Source organism: Triticum aestivum, chromosome 5D, assembly GCF_018294505.1.
Source record: "Triticum aestivum cultivar Chinese Spring chromosome 5D, IWGSC CS RefSeq v2.1, whole genome shotgun sequence".
Classification (NCBI taxonomy): Eukaryota; Viridiplantae; Streptophyta; class Magnoliopsida; order Poales; family Poaceae; genus Triticum; species Triticum aestivum.
Window position 1 is genome coordinate 389,798,783 of NC_057808.1, and position 21,241 is coordinate 389,820,023.

General features: G+C 45.1%; 1 protein-coding gene across 2 annotated transcripts; it reads left to right on the top strand.

The window, feature by feature from the left end:
- Positions 1 to 779: 779 nt before the first annotated feature.
- Positions 780 to 2,685, top strand: LOC123125068 (short-chain dehydrogenase TIC 32 B, chloroplastic-like). 2 transcript variants are annotated; one of them, XM_044545600.1, is made up of 8 exons: positions 780 to 912; positions 1,089 to 1,320; positions 1,432 to 1,511; positions 1,683 to 1,836; positions 1,909 to 1,987; positions 2,134 to 2,218; positions 2,349 to 2,395; positions 2,500 to 2,685. In XM_044545600.1, the coding sequence occupies exons 1-8, from the start codon at positions 795 to 797 to the stop codon at positions 2,671 to 2,673; spliced, it is 969 nt and encodes a 322-aa protein (XP_044401535.1). In that variant the 5' UTR covers positions 780 to 794; the 3' UTR covers positions 2,674 to 2,685. The 2 variants fall into 2 exon arrangements, with proteins under 2 accessions (XP_044401535.1, XP_044401536.1); XM_044545601.1 differs by having other exon boundaries at positions 795 to 912; positions 2,361 to 2,395.
- Positions 2,686 to 21,241: the final 18,556 nt, after the last annotated feature.

Here is a 21,241-nt window from a genome sequence, read left to right on the forward strand (position 1 = left end):
TAAAAAACTTTCATCATATTCAGAAAATGTTCATCAAATTCGAGTTTTTTTTCTCAAAATTAACATTTGTTCATCAAATTCAAGAAAATGTTCATTGAGTTTAAATTTTGTTCGTCAACATGCAGTTTTTCGAAATGATGAATATTTTTTGAATTGGCAAACATTTTTTAAGCAATGAGTGTTTTTGTGAGATTCATGAATGTTTTTTGAATTCACGAACATTTTTTCAATATGCGAACATTTTTTTCAAAATCATGAATATTTTTCTAAACCACAAACATCTTATGATTTCTGGAGTATTTTTGGAAAATTCACTTTTTATGAAATTTGAAACTTTGTAAAAATACATATTTATTTTATAAAGAAGAAAAAGTAAAATCAGGAAAAATAAAAAAATAAACTGGGGCGTCCAGCTCCGCTCATGGGCCGGCCCAAAAGGGGAGGAAAGGAGGTGCGCGCTGGCATGTTGCCAGCGCCTCACGCGCCAAATGGTATAAACTAACACGATCAGACGGCATTTCTCCAGGTGGTGACCGAGAAGGATTAGCGAATCCGCGGACAAAAGTGATCTTTCCATCGATCAATCCGTCGGGTGGATGAGCCTCGATGATGCCCAGAACGATGCTCATCGACTAGCTCTTGTTCTTGTGGGCTCAAATTTTGTTTTTGTCTCCTTGTTCTGTTATAGTAGTGTTTTTGACCAGTTCCTGGCTTACGCTGTTAAATGTGCATGCCGCATATGTCACTCCTACCACATCACGAGCTTGCTGGTGTTGGGAGCTGAGAATCATCAGATGGGTCTCCTGTCGCTCATCACCGGCAGGCCGGGCGCCAGCGGGTTCGGGTCGGCCTCCACGGCGGAGCAGGTCACCGACGGCGTCGACGCCTCAAACCTCACCGTCGTCATCACAGGTAACAACACACAACACACCGCTGCCGTCGTCCCGGCATGCAGTGACGAAGTTTCACCCGAAACCATCAATTTGTTGGAGTAAACTTCAAGTTCTGTCACAATCAATCCCTTTTGTAGCATGTTCGAAGGATCCATTCAGGGCTAGGAAACTCTGAAACTCGTGTCTCATTTACAGGAGGGCCTAGTGGCATCGGCCTGGAGACGTCGAGGGTCTTGGCCCTGAGGGGAGCCCATGTCATCATCGCGGCGAGGAACACGGAGGCCGCGTCGGAGGCGAAGAAGAGCATAACGGAGGCGAACCCTGCCGCCCGCGTCGACGTTCTGAAGCTCGACCTCAGCTCCCTCAAGTCCGTCAGGGCCTTCGCCGACCAGTTCAACTCCATGAACCTCCCTCTCAACATCCTGATGTAACCAAAACCAGCCAACCCCTTCATCTCGATCTTATGATACTCCATTTTCTTCTTCATGTGTACGCTGCTCTGAATAACCAAGCCGTCCAAAACCCTTGTGCTCTGCAGAAACAATGCAGGTGTGATGTTCTGTCCCTTCCAGCTATCCGAGGATGGCGTCGAGATGCAGTTCGCCACCAATCACCTAGGTATATATTGTCTCGGCACAGCGGTAGTTATCTACTGCCTCTGTAAACTAATATAAGAGCGTTTAGATCACTACTTTAGTGATCTAAACGCTCTTATATTAGTTTACGGAGGGAGTATCTACAGTATCTTTTTTGATACTGATATTTGTCTCTCTTGTTATGATCAATCAGGTCACTTTCTGCTGACCAACCTGCTGCTTGACAACATGAAAGCCACTGCTGAGTCTACGGGTATCGAGGGCCGCATCGTGAACCTGTCATCGATCGCCCACGAACATACCTATCCGAAGGGGATTCAGTTCGATACACTCAATGACAAGAAAACGTATGGGTTTCTTGTGGTTCTTTGGAATTGGAGAAGATCTTGAACTGTTACTGATGGTTTTTGCACTGGCAGATTCGATAGAAGGTCGGCCTATGGACAATCCAAGCTTGCAAACATACTGCACGCTAAAGAGCTCTCCAGACGGCTCAAGGTATTATTTCTCTCCAAATTTTCGCCCTTCTACCTCATTTATTCAGAGGAAGATCAATGCTAAATAGAGGGCTCATACTATTTGGGAGTGTCTTAAAAAATTTCAAACCATTCTGACCCATCATAAACTGCATGTTACTGAAACAGGAGGAAGGAGCTAACATCACGGTTAATTCCCTTCATCCTGGAGTAATCATGACCAATTTGATGAGGCACTCCTATGCTGTCATGAGTACGCTCCCCGGCTCATTTTTCTGTTCTTGTGAATGTATTTGTCAAATGTCAAGTTTTAGCTATGCACCATTCTCTGGCAAGTGCCTTTATGTCTCCACGGCGTTATGAATTTTCTTTTTGACTTGCAGAGGCAATTCAAGTTGCCACTTGCTTGATCTGGAAGAATGTACCCCAGGTTCTTCTCTACTCTTTACCTTCGAGTAACAAATAGTTCATTGTGCACTTTTTTCTGTAATTTAACCTTATCTAATAGAGGATGCCTTGCGGTTTCATTTCCAGGGAGCAGCAACCACCTGCTATGTAGGGCTCAGCCATCAGTTGAAGGGAGTTACAGGCAAATACTTTGCTGACTGCAACGAGGAGAAGACGAGCAAATTGGCAGAGAGCGACGTCTTGGCGAAGCAACTCTGGGAATTCAGCGAAGAGCTGGTCAAGTCTGCGAGTCAGACCTGAAAGCAGGCGAGAGAAAGGCATAGTAGGAACCTACTACCACATGCATGGTGAACCAGTGTCGTTCATTAACAAATTTTCGTGCTTGTTGTTTGGATCGTGGCCTAAGATCAATATGCACCCTGGTTAAATTTCTCTAATTAATGTATTTGCCGATCGGTTCTCGATTGGGTTAATGGGACTGGTATATGTCGTCCTAGTTTCAGATCTCTGTTGCCTGAAATATCACCCAAATTTCAGAGATATTTTGGTGCTGCCTGAAACTTTTTCGGTATAGAGAGAAAAACACGCCCAGCTATCGTCGTAGAGGTAGAATGATTTCGGGACTGAGAGCACCCTATGCACCCGCGGACACGTGACCGACTGTCCCTAAATCTGCGTCTCCACAGCCGCATATCTCATATCCGGCACCATATTTTCATACAAATTCCTGAAATATAGTATGTAGATCACCAAACGATCAAAATCGACAGAAAACGGACATATAAACCAATACCAAATGGGCATAATTCACATAAACATCACCGAAAGGTGGTCAAACGGGCATACAATTCACACAGTTCAACGACCGGGCACATTCTAACTAGATACTCGAGCTAGATCATATAAAAGGAGAGGGCCAAGCTTCACCACTTCCTCGCCGGCCCTTTACCCTTCCGGTCGCCAGCGCTGTTGTAGGCGTCCGCGGCGGGAGGTGGGTCGACGTCAGAGTCGGACCCGTCGAAGAAGGAGAAACCGGAGATCACGATGTAGCCTTGCAAGCGCCGGACAATGCGGCCCTGCTTGCCCTTGAGCTTGGCCACCCTCGCTGCCTCCACCGCCTCCCGCTCGGACTGCTCAATGCCGAGCCGGAGCTGCGTGGCGTTGATCCTTCAGAGCTGCCGAGCGTCCGTCTCGGACGTGGTAAGTGACCGACAGTACACCCACTAGAAGAGACACTCCCCCTCGTCGGGCACCGGCATCACGGGGCGACGGCCGGCAGACTGTGCAGTCGCGGCAGATGCACCCCCATCTCCCTTGCCCTCTGCCTCTCGCGGCGGCCGGCACGTGCCTCTGACTCCAATGTCCACATCCGCGGCGCCGGCGGAGCGGGCACTAGAACTCACCGCGGCCTGCTCGGAGTAGCATCCGAAGGTGGAGGAGGCCGGCGGGGCGGGCGGCGCCTATTGGGCAGCCCTCGTAGATCCGCGCACGGGGAGGGGAGGGTCAGTGTCGGCGCTGCAGCGACGGGCCGTAGGTGGCGTCGCACCTGACCCAGAGCTGCCACCCGTATCGACCCTCGCGCGCTCGAGCGTGATACGGAGCGCCAGCTCGTCCTAGTCTCCGGAGCTGCCTTCGGAGTGGCTGCCGGTGCTGGACTGCTCGCCGGCGCTAGTGATTAGATGGATTGGGGAAAGGGGAGTGATATGTCTCCGTCGTATCTACGATTTTTTATTGTTCCATGCCAATATTATACAACTTTTATATACTTTTAGAAACATTCTATATTATCTTTTGGGACTAACAAATTGATTCAGTGCCTAGTGTTAGTTCCTATTTGTTGCATGTTTTTTGTTTTGCAGAATATCCATATCAAACGAAGTCCAAACATGATAAAAATTGACGGAGAATTATTTTGGCATATATGTGATTTTTGGGAGGTGGAATCAACGCAAACGGAGGCTCACAAGCTGCATTACCCACTAGGGCGCGACTAGCCCCCCTGGCGCACGGTGGCGCCTAGTGGGCACACCGTAAGTCGGTTGGGGCTCTTCTTCGGCCGCAAGGAAGCTTATATCCGGAAAAAAATCGTGTTAAAATTTCAGCGCAATCGTAGTTTACGGATCTCCAGATATTTAAGAAACAGTGAAAGGCCAGTAAACAGGAATGTGAAACATCCAATCTCGGAGGGGCTCCTACCCCTCCGCCGCTATGGAGGCCATGGACCAGAGGGGGAACTCTCCTCCCATCTAGGGGAAGGCCAAGGAAGAAGAAGAAGAAGAAGAAGGGGTCTCTCTCTCCCTCTCTCCCAGTGGCGCTGAGCGCCGCCGGGGCAATCATCGTGATGGCGATCTACACCACAACTTCGCCGCCGTCACCATCAACTCTCTCATCCTCTATGCAGCGGTGTAACCTCTCTATTCCCGTTGTAATTCTCTACTTAAACATGGTACGCAACACTATATATTATTATCCAATCATATGTGGTTATCCTATGATGTTTGAGTAGATCTGTTTCGTCCTATGGGTTGATTGATGATCGTGATTGGTTTGAGTTGTATTTTTTTTGGTATTGTCTGATACGTCTCCAACGCATCTACTCCCTCCGTCCGAAAATACTTGTCCTACAAATGGTTGTATCTAGACTTATTTTAGTTATAGATACATCCATTTTGTTCATTTGTAGGACAAGTATTTCCGAACGGATGGAGTACAATTTATGAAGTATTCATTCCATGTTTACAACAATTTTATATGGTTTTCGTATGATATGAATGGAACTAACCCGGACTGACGCTGCTTTCAGCAAAACTACCGTTGTGTCATTTTTTGTGCAGAAATAAAAGTTCTCGAAATGGGCTGAAATTTTATGGTGATTTTTTATGGACCAAAGAGATCCCCGAAGCACCGGAGCTGAGCCAGGAAGTGGACGAGGGAGCCACAAGCCTGGGGGTGCACCCCCGAGCTTGTGGGCCCCTCGAGCACCCCCTTAACGTGAGACTGATGCCAAAAATTCATATAAATACCAAAAAAACGAAAAGAACCCTAAATGAGGAGTGTCGCCGCCGCAAGCCTCTATAGCCATGAAAAAACAATCGGGACCCCGTTCCGGCACCCTGCCGGAGGGGGAAATCATCACCAGAGGCCATCTTCATCATCCCAGCGGCCACCATGATGAGGAGGGAGTAGTTCACCCTCGGGGCTGAGGGTATGTACCAGTAGCTATGTGTTTCATCTCTCTCTCTCTCTCTCTCTCTCTCTCTCTCTCTTTCGTGTTCTTGATTTGGCATGATCTTGATTTACCGCGAGCTTTGTTAATATATTTGGATCTTATGATGTTCTTCCCTCTCTACCTTCTTGTGATGAATTGAATCTTGCTCTTTGAGGTTTCGTTATGTTGGATTGAATATTGGATTTGAGAACACCTGATGTATGTCTTGCATATGGATACCCGTGGTGACAATGGGGTATTATATTGATTCACTTGATGTATGTTTTGGCACTCAACTCGCAAATTCCCGAGGTGACATTGGGGTAATCTATGCATAGGGGTTGATGCACGTTTTTGTCCTACGTTCTCCGATAGAAACTTTGGAGTGATTCTTTGTTGCACATTGAGGGATTGTTATATGATCCAATTATGTTATCATTGTTGAGTGATTTTGCACTACTGAAAGTATGAATCCTAGGCCTTGTTTTCAAGCATTGCAATACTGTTTTTGCTCACTTTTGTTACTAGTTACCTTGTTTTTTTTATATTTTCATATTACAAAAACCTATATCTACTATCCATATTACACTTGTATCACCATCTCTTCGCCGAACTAGTACATCTATACAATTTACCATTGTATTGGGTGTGTTGGGGACACAAGAGACTCTTTGTTATTTGGTTGCAGGGTTGTTTGAGAGAGACCATCTTCATCCTATGCCTCCCACGGATTGATAAACCTTAGGTCATCCACTTGAGGGGAATTTGCTACTGTCCTACAAAACTCTGCGCTTGGAGGCCCAACACGAATCTACAAGAAGAAAGGTTGCGTAGTAGACATCACAGTTGCCTGCTCCACCAGGTATACCTAGTCCAACCTACGCACCTACATCTCCTGGTCTACCGGGAAGGTTCCCACAGTGTACTTAATCAAGATAGAGCCATATGACTCATGGTTACACATGGAAAGCTGCTTAACTTGAAACCTGTACAATCCCTTTGAACCTGGGCGGCTATCTCCACCAAAATCACACCCTGATGGCCCGATCAAAACCAATCCGCCTAGATGATTGATTAACTAAGTTTTCATTAGGTAGTCAACCAATACATAGTAACTTGTCTTCTAGTGTGATTCCAACCCCGTTATATCATAGCAAGCTAATCATTATCTACAGGTTGGTTACAAGGAACATGGCAATGGAACCTAAGTTTTTGCAACCGTGGTATCAATGCAATATCATAGCTTAAGCCTGAAGTCACATACCTATCGTGGAATACTACAATGCATAATCAAAGTAGGGGAGTCATAATCAAAGTGAAACTTGCCTTGGTTATTGATGTCGCTTGTGCACTGCTCACACTCATAGTGGTTGCACTCCTTGCAATCTAAAAGTTGAACAAACGTATACAACATACATAAGAACATAATTCATGCTTAGGGAATACTTGCATGAATGACAAATCAAGCACACACACACTAGCAAAGTAGTTTGTCCTAGGATAGGATTTGGTTCTTCTCCATTCGGTTCAACATCCCGTCCTAGGGTATACTCCCTCTGTTCCATAATATAGTGCATATAAATTAAAAAAATCAAACACAAACTTTGACCAAGTTTGTGGAGAAAAACATTTACATCTACAATGCCAAAAATATATTATTGGATTCATCGTAGGATGTAATTTCATATTATATATATTCGGTACTGTAGATATAAATACTTTTCTCTATAAACTTTGTCAAAGTTTGCAAAGTTTTACTTTGGAAAAATATCCGCACTGCATTAAGGAATGGAGGGAGTGTGTGTTAGCGTTTTGGTTGAAATGAATTTCATTTATAACTTGACTTTGCTTTGTTTCAATTTAAAATTCAATGCTTATTTTGAATTTTGGTTTCAAAATGATTCATACTTAACCTTGGTTGTGTTTCAAATTGGATTTCACATTTGGAATTTTGATTTAGTTTCAATAAAATTCAAGTTTGAATTTGAGTTGGATTCAAATAGTTCAAGTGAGATCTAGATAATTCAAATGTTTACTTGAATTCGTGTCTAAACTTTGATTTGAATTGTAAATAGTATTCAATTTTTTTGAATTGTTTTGAATTTGAATGAAACTTGAATTAAGTCTTTAAAGGACGGGTTCAATTCAATTTAGTTCATAGTTGGTCCCTGAATTCATTTGCAAAGGTTTTCAATTAATTTAAATTATTGAATTGGTTCATAAGTCCCATTAAAGTTTGAATTTCATATGGTCAATATGTTCAGGAAATGGATTCCTAAAGTTTAGTTCAAACTTTTGGAATTAAAGTTCAAAAATTATTATTAATATTAACTCCATGGTTTGAAAGTTATAAACTATTTAAGTTTGAATTTATTTGAATTAAGGTTTCTATTGAAATTTATTTGAATTGAAATTTTAACTTGTTCAAATTTGAATGTTAGTGAGTTCATTTGAATTTTCAACTAATTACGATCATTTTGTAAGAAGAATCAAATTAAAATGAACTATAGATTGCATTTTAGACCCTATTTACGTTTAAAAATATTATATTTTCAATTAAATTTAAAAATATTTAAAATGGAAATTTTATTCTTCTGCTGGAAATAGTTTTCTCTAAGGTTTAATTTGCAAAAAGTTTCATGTCAATTGGATTAGTAGAATAAAAGTTGTGATATTTTTAGTGCACATGGATTTTTTTGCAAAAGTTACATAACGTAATTTCCAGCCGAATTCTTTTCATTTTAAACAAGGACATGTGGTGCTCTCTGATAGGCTGGTGCCGCTTCGACCGGGAATAAAAATGTGACAATTGGCTTTTATGATCAACGAACGACTCAGATTAAAACGTACCTCCCCACTTAAGTGGACTAACGTGAGGCGTTGGTTCCATATCTAATGGGCGATAACAGAAGGCGGCACTTTGGGTGGCTAGGTGATACGTCTCCAACGTATCTATAATTTATGAAGTATTCATGTTGTTATTTTATCACTCTTGGATGTTTTACAATCATTTTATAGCAACTTTATATCATTTTTTGGGACTAAACTATTGACCCAGTGCCCAGTGCCAGTTGCTGTTTTTTGCTTGTTTTTTACATCGCAGAAAATCAATATTAAACGGAGTACAAACACAGCGAAACTTTTTGTGGATTTTTATGGGCCAGAAGACTCCCGATGGGCCAGAGCAGCACCTGGGAGTCTTCTGGCCCATAAAAAATCCACAAAAAATAGCTATGTGATTTATCTATGTGCCCAGGTGGGTTGTGCCCACCTCGGTGGCCTCCTGTACCCCTTCTTTGCACTATAAATTCCCAAATATTCCGAAAACCCTCGGGGTTAACCTAAATCAGAAGTTCCGCCGCCGCAGGGCTTCGTAGCCACCGAAAACCAATCTAGACCCGTTCCGGCACCCTGTCGGAGGGGGGAATCATCTCCTGTGGCCATCTTCATCATCCCGGCGGCCACCACGATGAGGAGGGAGTAGTCCACCCTCGGGGCTGAGGGTTTGTACCAGTAGCTATGTGATTTATCTCTCTCTCTCTCTCTCGTGATCCATATCATGGGCTTTGTTAATATAGTCGGATCATATGATGTTTCTCCCCTCTATACTCTTGTTGTGATGAATTGAATCTTTACCCTTTCAAATTTTGTCATGTCGGATTGAATATTCAGAGATGAGAACACATGATATATGTCTTGCGGTATGAATACTTGGGGTGACAATTGGGGTATCTTATTGATTCACTTGATATATGTTATGGCATTCAACTCACGGATTCCCGCGGTGATATTGGGGTAATCTATGCATAGGGGTTGATGCACGTTTTTCTCCGACGAAAACTTTGGGGTCTCTTTATAGTTCTTTGTGTGGATTGAGTATTATGAATATGAATATGCTTTGGCGTTATTCTAGTACGAATTCTAGGATAGATCAATAGCTTTGTGTTATTTTAGTACGAACTCTTGAATAGGTCGAATGGAAAGAATAGCTTTGAGGTGGCTTCGTACCCTACAAACAATTCCTATCTTTTGTTCTCCGCTAATAGGAACTCGGGAGTGATTCTTCATTACACTTTGAGGGATAATCATATGATCCAACTATGTTAGCACTGTTGAGAGATTGCACTAGTGAAAGTACGGACCCTAGGCCTTGTTTTTAAGCATTGCAACACCGTTTTTGTGCCCGTTTACTATTAGTCACCTTGTTGTTTTTATAATTTCAGATTACAAAAACCAATATCTACTATCCATATTACACTTTTATCACCATCTCTTCGCCGAACTAGTGCACCTATACAATTTGCCATTGTATTGGGTGTGTTGGGGACACAAGAGATTTCTTGTATTTGGTTGCAGGGTCGTTTGAGAGAGACCATCTTCATCCTACACCTCTCACGGATTGATAAACCTTAGGTCATCCACTTGAGGGAAAATTGCTACTGTCCTACAAAACTCTGCGCTTGGAGGCCCAACATATGTCTACAAGAATAAAGTTGCGTAGTAGACATCAAGCTCTTTTCTGGCGCCGTTGCCGGGGAGGTGGGTGCTTGAAGGTATATCTTTAGATCTTGCAATCGAATCTTTTAGTTTCTTGTTTTATCACTAGTTTGGTTTATAAAAGAAAACTACAAAAAAATGGAATTGAGGTTGCATCATATTATTGATCATCTTTATAATATCTTTCGTGAAAATGATGGATCAGAAAATTGTGCTCAATTGTTAGAAGAAGAAGTCAATAAAATGTTTGGCACAAAATATTTGAATGATGAGCATGATTGCAATGTTGTTAGTATGAATTCTTTGAATATCCATGATGCTAATGATATGCAAAGCCATAAGCTTGGGGATGCTATGTTTGATGAAGATGATATTTTTAGTCCCCCAAGTTTTGATGAGAAAATTTATTATGATGATTGCATGCCTCCTATTTATGATGATTATATTGATGAAAGTGGATTTGGAAAGGTCATGACTTTATTTAATGATGAATCCACTATTGTGGAAGAGGTTGCATTTGATTATGACAACAAAGTTCCTATATATGATGATTATGGTGATGACATGTATGCTATATTGAATAATGATAACCATCAAACTTGTCATCATGATTTTAATTTCCCATCTCATGAGAGTTATTTTATTGAGTTTGCTCCCACTGCTATTGATGAGAATAAATTCGCTTATGTGGAGAGTAACAAAATTTCTATGCTTATGCATCATGAAAAGAATGCTTCATGTGATAGTTATATTGTTGAATTCATTCATGATGCTACTGAAAATTATTATGAGGGAGGAGCATATGCTTGTAGGAAATGCAACAATATCAAGTTTCCTCTCTATGTGTTGAAAGTTTTGAAGTTATGCTTGTTTTGCCTTCCTATGCTAGTTGATTCTTGTTCCCATAAGTTGTTTGCTCACAAAATCCCTATGCATAGGAAGTGGGTTAGGCTTAAATGTGCTAGCCATATGCTTCATGATGCTCTTATTATGTTTCAATTCTTATCTTTTATGCGAGCATCATTGAAATCATCATGCCTAGCTTCTTGTTGGGAGACAACCCAACACTTTTACTTACTGTTTTTGTGTGTTCACATGATTATGCTACTGTATTGATCATGTTTTATTGCTTTTGTTTCAATAAAGTGCCAAGTACAGCCTTTGGGATCATGTTGGGTGATAGTTGATTTGACCCTACTGAAAAACAGAAACTTTTGCGCTCACGAAAATAATTTTCATTTTTAACAGAAGCGTGATAAAATGCTGATTCTTTTTGCAGAAGATTAATAGAAAAATTTGTTGGGGAATGCAGTAATTTCAAAAAAAATCCTATGCACACGCAAGATCTATCATGGTGATGCATAGCAACGAGAGGGGAGAGTGTAGTCCATGTACCCTCGTAGACCGTAAGCGGAAGCGTTATGACAACGCGGTTGATGTAGTCGTATGTCTTCACGATCCGACCGATCCTAGTACCGAAAGTACAACACCTCCACGATCTGCACACGTTCAGCTCGGTGACGTCCCATTAACTCTCGATCCAGCTGAATGTCGAGGGAGAGCTTTGTCAGCACGACGGCGTGATGACGATGATGATGAAGCTACCGGCGTAGGGCTTCGCCTAAGCACTACGACGATATGACCGAGGTGGATTATGGTGGAGGGGGGCACCGCACACGGCTAAGACAATGATCAACTTGTGTTGTTGGGGTGCCCCCTCCCCCGTATATAAAGGAGTGGAGGAGGGGGGAGGGCAGCCCTCTATGGCGCGCCCTGGAGGAGTCCTACTCCCACCGGCAGGAGTAGGATTCCCCCCCCTTCCCTAGTTGGACTAGGAGAGGAAGGAAGTGGGAGGAAGGAGGAAGGAAAGGGGGGCCGGCCCCCACCCAATTCGGATTGGGCTTGGGGGGGGGGGGGCGCCCCCTCCTAGGCTCCCTTTTCCTCTCTCCCACTATGGCCCAATAAGGCCCATATACTTCCCGGGGGGTTCCCGTAACCTCCCGGTACTCCGGTAAATGCCCGAACTCACCCAGAACCATTCCGATGTCCAAACATAGTCATCCAATATATCGATCTTTATGTCTCAACCATTTCGAGACTCCTCGTCATGTCCTTGATCATATCCAGGACTCCGAACTACCTTCGGTATATCAAAACACATAAACTCATAATATTGATCGTCACTGAACATTAAGCGTGCGGACCCTACGGGTTCGAGAACTATGTAGACATGACCGAGACACGTCTCCGGTCAATAACCAATAGCGTAACCTGGATGTTCATATTGGCTCCCACATATTCTACAAAGATCTTTATCGGTCAAACCGCATAACGACATACATTGTTCCCTTTGTCATCGGTATGTTACTTGCCCAAGATTCGATCGTCGGTATCTCAATACCTAGTTCAATCTCGTTACCGGCAAGTGTCTTTACTCGTTCCGTAATGCATCATCTCGCAACTAACTCATTAGTCACATTGCTTGCAACGCTTATTGTGATGTGCATTACCGAGAGGGCCCAGAGATACCTCTCCGACAATCGGAGTGACAAATCCTAATCTCGATCTATGCCAACTCAACAAACACCATAGGAGACACTTGTAGAGCACCTTTATAATCACCCAGTTACGTGGTGAAGTTTGGTAGCACACAAAGTGTTCCTTCGGTATTCGGGAGTTGCATAATCTCATAGTCATAGGGACATGTATAAGTCATGAAGAAAGTAATAGCAATATACTAAACGATCAAGTGCTAAGCTAACGGAATGGGTCAAGTCAATCACATCATTCTCTAATGATGTGATCCCGTTAATCAAATGACAACTCATGTCTATGTCTAGGTGAAAGTGCTAGTTATCGATTAGAGGGGGGTGAATGGGCGATTTTTATGAAAGTCTTCAAAACATGGAAGTTTCGAAGACAAACAATAGAAATGAACCTATTAACATGCAGCGGAAGGTAGACTACACTAGGCAAGCCATAGTCAAGTATTTCAATGAAGTGAAAGCACGAAGACTAATAGCAGCTAAGTAGTAATGATCAGGAAGGAAGATAGTATGAAGCCAAACAACAATAGTAGTCACACAGTGAAGTCAAACAGGTAACGCAGGCAGGCAATGACTTCATGAAGACAAACTGTAAGTAAAGAGAGGGAGAAGATAGAACCAGTCGCTTGGTGAGGACAAGGATTTGTTGGACCAGTTCCAGTTGCTGTGACAACTGTACATCTGGTTAGGGAGGCTGAGATTTAACTCAGAAGACCGCGTCTTCACCTTATTCCCCTTGAGCTAAGGACACCCAGTCCTCGCCCAATCACTCTGGTAAGTCTTCAAGGTAGACTTCCAAACCTTCACAGACTTCGTTCACCGGCAATCCACAATGGCTCTTGGATGCTCAGAACGCGACGCCTAACCGGCTGGAGGATTCACAGTCCTCAAGTGTAACAAGTCTTTAGGTCACGCGGACAGAAAGACTTCAGTGATGCCTAACACTCTTTGGCTCTGGGTGTTTTGGGCTTTGTCCTCGCAAGGATTTCTCTCTCTCAAAAGCTTCGGAGGTGGGTTGCTCTCAAACGACAAAAGCCGTGCACTTACTATGAGCAGCCACCAATTTATGGTGTAGGGGGTGGCTATTTATAGCCACCAGGCAACCCGACCTGATTTGTCCGAAATGACCCTGGGTCACTAAGGAACTGACATGTGTTCCAACGGTTAGATTTCAAACACACGCGGCAGCTTGACTTGGGCTACAAGTAAAGCTGACTCATCCGCCTCTGGATAAGATTTGCTCTCATTGTCTTCGCTCGAAGACATAGGATTTGGTTGAGCATCACTTCAGTCATTCTGAATTTGTTCACTTGGACCCCACTTAACAGTACGGTGGTTCCGATGACTCAACAAAGAAGAAAAGGAAACTACGAAACAACTATGTCTTCGCACTCCATAGTCTTCACGTGAATGTCTTCTCGAGTCATAAGCTTTGATGTGATTGTCTTCATATACCATCATTGTCTTCAATGTCTTCATACATTTTTAGGGGTCATCTCCGGTAGGTAAACCGAATCAATGAGGGACTACTACCTGTGTTATCCTGCAATTCTCACAAACACATTAGTCCCTCAACCAGGTTTGTCGTCAATACTCCAAAACCAACTAGGGGTGGCACTAGATGCACTTACAATCTCCCCCTTTTTGGTGATTGATGACAAACTGGTTGAAGTTTTCAACGGGGATAAAAATATGTGAAATTGTAAAGGATTAAGGTATTGTCTTCATAAGTAGCAAAAGGCTCCCCCTGAAGATGTGCATATAAGTATTTTGCTTTTGGAATGCAAATGCACATGGCAGGTTGTACTTGTGGAGATCCTCTTCAACTTATGAAGACAATTCATCATGCATGAAAATATATAACGAGGAAAATGACATGCATAATGAAAAATGGACGTCTGCAATATGACTTCGTGTGGGATTTATCATCGCACATGCGGAATTTATCAAGTTTAAGTGTTACAACTCAAAGAACCAAATGTATCGAAAGCGGGAGTTGTAAACACTTGGCAAAAGTATAGCAACCACCCATATGGACCCGCTTGAAGACTATCAACTCATATGCTTCTCCCCCTTTTGTCAGTAAGGACCAAAAAGGTTTGAAGACATAGAGCCTCTACTCGTTCCCATGAGGAGTAGGTGAAGCAGTAGGGTCGTTGTTGAGGGTCGGTGGTGTAGAAGAACTTGGTGCAGTGTCGATACGCGCCGAAGTTGGAGGTGGTGAAGTAGCATCATCTGCGTCATCAATGACTCTGGCATTAACAGTTGCAGCTGAGGATGAATAGTCAGATTCTTCAAGTGAGGGAGTCCGACGCAGGACAGCATTCCTGGGAGGAGTGGAATCAAACTTGAATCTTTCGGTGAAGCCATCCTCTTGAAGATCAGCTTCAGCACTGAGCAATGTCAGACTCTTCCACGACCTCCTACAGGTTTCGTGAGTGACAAATGCATTCTTGGTGGCAAGGTTGCGAATGCGGTTGACATCCACCAAGAGGCTTTGCATCTGACGCTTCAGCCAGTAGTGAGGCTTATCTTGCTTTTGATGTAAGGCAACGAGAAGCTCTCGGTCATTGAGAACACGAGAACGCTTTCGAGGCCTTTGAGCAATTGTACTTTCAGTGGCTTCAGTATGAGCACGATGAGGTGCACGTGTATTGCCAGCCAAAGGATAAACACGAGTGGCAGCCAGGACTCCTTCAATGGGCCGAGTGAAGCTTTGGTGAACGGAGTTGTGAAGATACATTGGCTCCTTGGCAGGTTCTGGGTAGATGGCTTCGACAGACATATCAACCTCTGGCAAGAATATCAAATGGTTGCGCGCAGACGGCTGATAGTTGACAGCAGAGTGAAGCTTGATAAGGCGCATAACCCATGGAGCGTAGAACTTCAGTCCAAAGAGATCAGAGCCAGATGCAGCCAATTGCCTAATGAAGAAGTCTTGAGCATTGAAGCTGATGCCATTGAAGATATAGAAAACCAATGTCTTCATTGCTCCTTCAAGCTTTGCTGCAGAAGAATGTCCCTTGATAGGCCATAGAGTTCGCCTGATAATATGGTAAATAGTGCGGGGCAGATACTCTAGGTCTTCAACAAAGAATTCCCGTGGATATTTAGCATCGCGTGGCAGTGGCTTCATCATGCTCAGCATTTGGCTCATGTTGGGCTCAGGCTTCTGGAAAATGCTCTCCAAAGAATTGCGGTGAAGCTGACAACCAGGTTCATATAGTTCACCTAGAGTGGGCAGACCAGTGAGCTCAATAATGTCAAGAGCTTTGGCCTCGTGATGAACATTGCCTGTCATCCACTCAAGGATCCATGCCTTCGGATCCCTGTTGTAGCCGCGAATGTGGAGGGTGGCATAGAATTGCAGCAGAAGCTCTTCGTTCCAGTGCTCTTTATCAGTTACAAATTGCAGCAGACCAGCATCTCAGAAACAGTCAAGGGCTCTTCTAAGCAGGGCAGTCCAGCAATAGCTTCGCGGTCTAGACGCATATGGGGAAAGATGCACCCTTGATCATAAAGAACAGAAGAGTAATAACTGCGTTGCTGATAGCTCCAGAACCGATCAGATGAAATTCTTGGCTTCGAGAATGGGTTCTTGTCGCTGTCAAAGAAGGTGTTGTGTGCAATGAAGCCATTCACATTGAAAGATCCGGGTGAAGTTGCAGTACCTGGAAACCTTGGCAGCCTTGGTTTTGGTTTCTGGACCTGAGGCATGTGCTCCACATGATAGTCGAATTGTGGTCCGGGAGCAGGAGGAGGAACCAGAATGGGCCAACGAACCATGATAGGTTGGTCGTAGTCAAAAGCCAGCTCAATGGTATGAGGCCTTGGAGGCGGTACAGGAGCATCGGCATTGACGTGAGCTGCAAGTGGTATAATGGCTTCGGGTGCAATATTGACTTCAGGTGCATTAGAAGCTTCAGGCTCATGAACTTCTGGCGCCACATTGACTTCAGGCGTCGGACATTTGCTTCAGCCATGACAACGTCAGTGGCTTCAGTATTGGTGTTGGTGGCCACCTCAATGTTATCAACCTCCACCCAAGTAGCTGGAGGGTCGGACACATTCTCCTCGAGAACAACTTCTTGGTTGGACGGGGGTGTAGCAACACGTTCTTCTTCTTGACGGGGTTCTTCTTGTTCATCGGCTGATGCAGCCGGAATGTCTTCAGCAGCTTTGGCTTCAGACTCTGAGATGTTCACAGTTGGAGTGGCTTCAGGAAACACTTGTCGTGATACTGAGTGGTGGTGCTCTTCTCCTTCTGGAACACTCGAAAGAGTGACTTGGGGCATTGGTCCTTTGCGAAGCCTGTGAAATACGGGCGACGCTTGTGGAGATGGACTTGGCTGGGCCTCAAAGTCATCATCATCAAGCACCGGAGTGGTGACTTGAGTTGGGGGAGTACTTGGTGATTCTTCTTCACGGGGGGAGTCTCGAGGGTGATCAGCCCATGAATCATCCTGAGCAATTGGCGTCAAAGGACGACCAATGCTGATGAGTTCGATGTTCCCGAGAATAGGCGATGATACCATTTGGTGCTCGATCTGAGGAAGGACTTCATCATCATCTACATTGTCTTGGGGACCAATGTCTTCAGCTGCGGTGTGGTTAACAGTTGGATTTTCTTGAGCTTCAGGAGCCTCTTTGGTAGCAGGCTCGTGAACTATCAACCGACACTCTTGGTGTGCAGACGCAGGACGAGCAACTGAGATTGGTTCGGCGACAAGGGGCTCTGTGGGAGCAGCCCGATCTTTCTTCTTGGTTTTTCTTTTCTTGGTTGGTGGAGCATCGTCAGTGGTGTTCTTGGACTTGCGCTTTCTGGCTTCGGCTTCAGCTGTCCTTGTTTTCTTGAGTTCTGAAGCTACTGTGGGGACCTTAGGCTTCACGCCTGTCATACTGGCGGGGAAGACAATCCGAGGTTCTTCCTGCCTGGATGCTTCAGCTGAGGCCACAGTAGGCTTCTTCTTCTTGGCAGCCATCTTGGGGTCGATGCCAGGACGCCCAAGTGCCTTGCGCTTCTCGGCTTCATTGTAAGCTTGAACACATTTGGCAGCGAGGAGTTTCATGCGCTCTCGTGAACCTTTAGCTTCGTCACGTTTCTTGTGAAACGCCTCCTTGAGCTCATGCATCATTTGCTTGAAGTTTTGGACATCAGTCACACTGAGCTTGGCCATATGCTTCTTGAACTGGGCTTTTTCATAGTCAATTTTGTTCTTCAGTTCAACAATTCTCTGAGCTAGAGCCAGCTCAGGAGCAATGGCTCCATGGAAGGAGACGCTGAGGCCAATTGGGAGCTGAAGATCATCAAAACTGAGGTTTGGGCTGTCAAACCACTCATCAATGAACTTGTTCAGGATGTCCACATCGAAAAGGGGAAGATCATTGAAGATTTCCGCCTCTTGCTTGCTCTTTATCAGCAGCTCGAGAGCATCGTCACCAAGGTCGTCATCACTTGACAGATCAATGGCTTCGTTCTCATTCCTCAGAACGGCAGCTGGGGTCAGTACTTGACCAGTAATCTGCATGGGCTTCTTCTTCTTCTCAGTCTTGGAGATGCGAGAAAGATCTTTAGAATGCACACTTGGTGCAGGAGGAGCAGTGGCCAGAGGCTTCGCACGTGAAGCTCTTGGTGCAGTGGAGGGCTTTGAAGCCTTGGGTTTCTTCTGCTTTTGTGGTTTTGGTGGAGCAGGTGCTTCATCAGAATCAGCTTCATCTCCAGACTGATTCACTATGGCTCTCTGAGCGGCGATGTAGGAGATGAGACCATCAAAGTTGTTGAAGGGCCCGATGACATTGGGATTGGCATCACGTGTGCCATCAGCCCGCGGAGCAGAAGGACCTGGGTTGAAATTGCATCCTAGACTCTTCTTGTTCTCTTTGGCCGATGCCTTTGCAGTCTGAAAGTTGCGCTTGAAAAGATTATCGTCACGACACCATAGCAATGATGATGGGTCGGCATTGGCAGGCTGTGGTCCACGGACCATACAGGGGTAGAAACCCCGAGCAATAGCTTCAGCTCTGTTCTTGGGTTGGAGATTTCGAAAGAGAATATCACCCCAAGGACTCTTGATGGCATTCTTCTCAGCATACTCCTAGGTCACGAACCTGTATTTGAACCATTGCTCGGCCCAATATCGTCGAATCCACTGGATTCGAGTTTTGCGCTGATTGCAATCCTCTTCTGGATCAGTCTTGTACAGCTCATAGAGATCTGGTGGCAAATCCCTTGATGTGCCCCCGCGACGCTGCCTGCCGCCCTTCCTTGCAGACTTTTCTGTGGCCATGAAGTTCAAACTGAATGGCTTCAAAGCTGTCAAAGGCTTCTGTCTGCTTGTCAGACAAGAACTATCTTCGGGAGAATTGATGTGATGCTGTAAGAACTCTGCAAATGAATGCAGACTATGAGAACCAAGGGATTCTCCCACGGACATGTACCTGTGACATCATTAGAGATGCGAGGGAAGGGGAAGAGGTTGTTGGAAATATGGCCTAGAGGCAATAATAAATGGTTATTATTATATTTCTTTGTTCATGGTAATTGTCTATTGTTCATGCTATAATTGTATTGTCCGGAAATCGTAATACATGTGTGAATACATAGACCACAACGTGTCCCTAGTAAGCCTCTAGTTGACTAGCTCGTTGATCAACAGATAGTCATGGTTTCCTGACTATGGACATTGGATGTCATTGATAACGGGATCACATCATTAGGAGAATGATGTGATGGACAAGACCCAATCCTAAGCATAGCATAAAAGATCGTGTAGTTTCGTTTGCTAGAGCTTTTCCAATGTCAAGTATCTTTTCCTTAGAGCATGAGATCGGGCAACTCCCGGATACCGTAGGAGTGCTTTGGGTGTGCCAAACGTCACAACGTAACTGGGTGACTATAAAGGTGCACTACGGGTATCTCCGAAAGTGTCTGTTGGGTTGGCACGGATCGAGACTGGGATTTGTCACTCCGTGTGACGGAGAGGTATCTCTGGGCCCACTCGGTAATGCATCATCATAATGAGCTCTATGTGACTAAGGCGTTAGTCACGGGATCATGCATTGCGGTACGAGTAAAGAGACTTGCCGGTAACGAGATTGAACAAGGTATTGGGATACCGACGATCGAATCTCGGGCAAGTAACATATCGATTGACAAAGGGAATTGCATACGGGATTGATTGAATCCTCGACACCGTGGTTCATCCGATGAGATCATCGTGGAACATGTGGGAGCCAACATGGGTATCCAGATCCCGCTGTTGGTTATTGACCGGAGAGGCGTCTCGGTCATGTCTGCATGTCTCCCGAACCCGTAGGGTCTACACACTTAAGGTTCGGTGACGCTAGGGTTGTAGAGATATGTGTATGCGGAAACCTGAAAGTTGTTCAGAGTCCCGGATGAGATCCCAAACGTCACGAGAGGTTCCGGAATGGTCCGGAGGTGAAGAATTATATATGGGAAGTCCAGTTTCGGCCACCGGGAAAGTTTCGGGGGTTACCGGTATTGTACCGGGACCACCGGAAGGGTCCCGGGGGTCCACCGGGTGGGGCCACCTATCCCGGAGGGCCCCATGGGCTGAAAGTGGAAGGGAACCAGCCCTTAGTGGGCTGGGGCGCCCCCTTGGGCCTTCCCCTGCGCCTAGGGTTGGAAACCCTAGGGGTGGGGGGCGCCCCCCTTTGGCTTGTGGGGGAAGCCACCCCCTTCCCCCCTTTGGCCGCCGCCCCCCCTTGAGATCCCATCTCCAGGGCCGGCCCCCCCCCCAGGGGGCCTATATAAAGGGGGGGGGGAGGGAGGGCAGCAACTTGACAGCCTTGGGCGCCTCCCTCCTCCCCTGCAACACCTCTCTCTCTCTCTCGTATAAGCTCGGCGAAGCCCTGCCGGCATCCCGCTGCATCCACCACCACGCCGTCGTGCTGCTGGATCTCCATCAACCTCTCCTTCCCCCTTGCTGGATCAAGAAGGAGGAGACGTCGCTGCACCGTACGTGTGTTGAACGCGGAGGTGCCGTCCGTTCGGCACTCGGTCATCGGTGATTTGAATCACGGCGAGTACGACTCCGTCATCCACGTTCATTGGAACGCTTCCGCTCGCGATCTACAAGGGTATGTAGATGCACTCCTTTCCCCTCGTTGCTAGTATACTCCATAGATGCATCTTGGTGAGCGTAGGAAAATTTTAAAATTATGCTACGATTCCCAACAGTGGCATCATGAGCCAGGCCTATGCGTAGTTACTATGCACGAGTAGAACACAAAGCAGTTGTGGGCGTTGAGTTTGCCAATTCTTCTTGCCGCTACTAGTCTTTTCTTGTTTCGGCAGGCATTGTAGGATGAAGCGGCCCGGACCGACCTTACACGTACGCTTACGTGAGACAGGTTCCACCGACTGACATGCACTAGTTGCATAAGGTGGCTAGCGGGTGTCTGTCTCTCCTACTTTAGTCGGAACGGATTCGATGAAAAGGGTCCTTATGAAGGGTAAATAGAAATTGGCAAATCACGTTGTGGTCATACGTAGGTAAGAAAACGTTCTTGCTAGAAACCTACAAACCACGTAAAAACTTGCAACAACAATTAGAGGACGTCTAACTTGTTTTTGCAGCAAGTGCTATGTGAT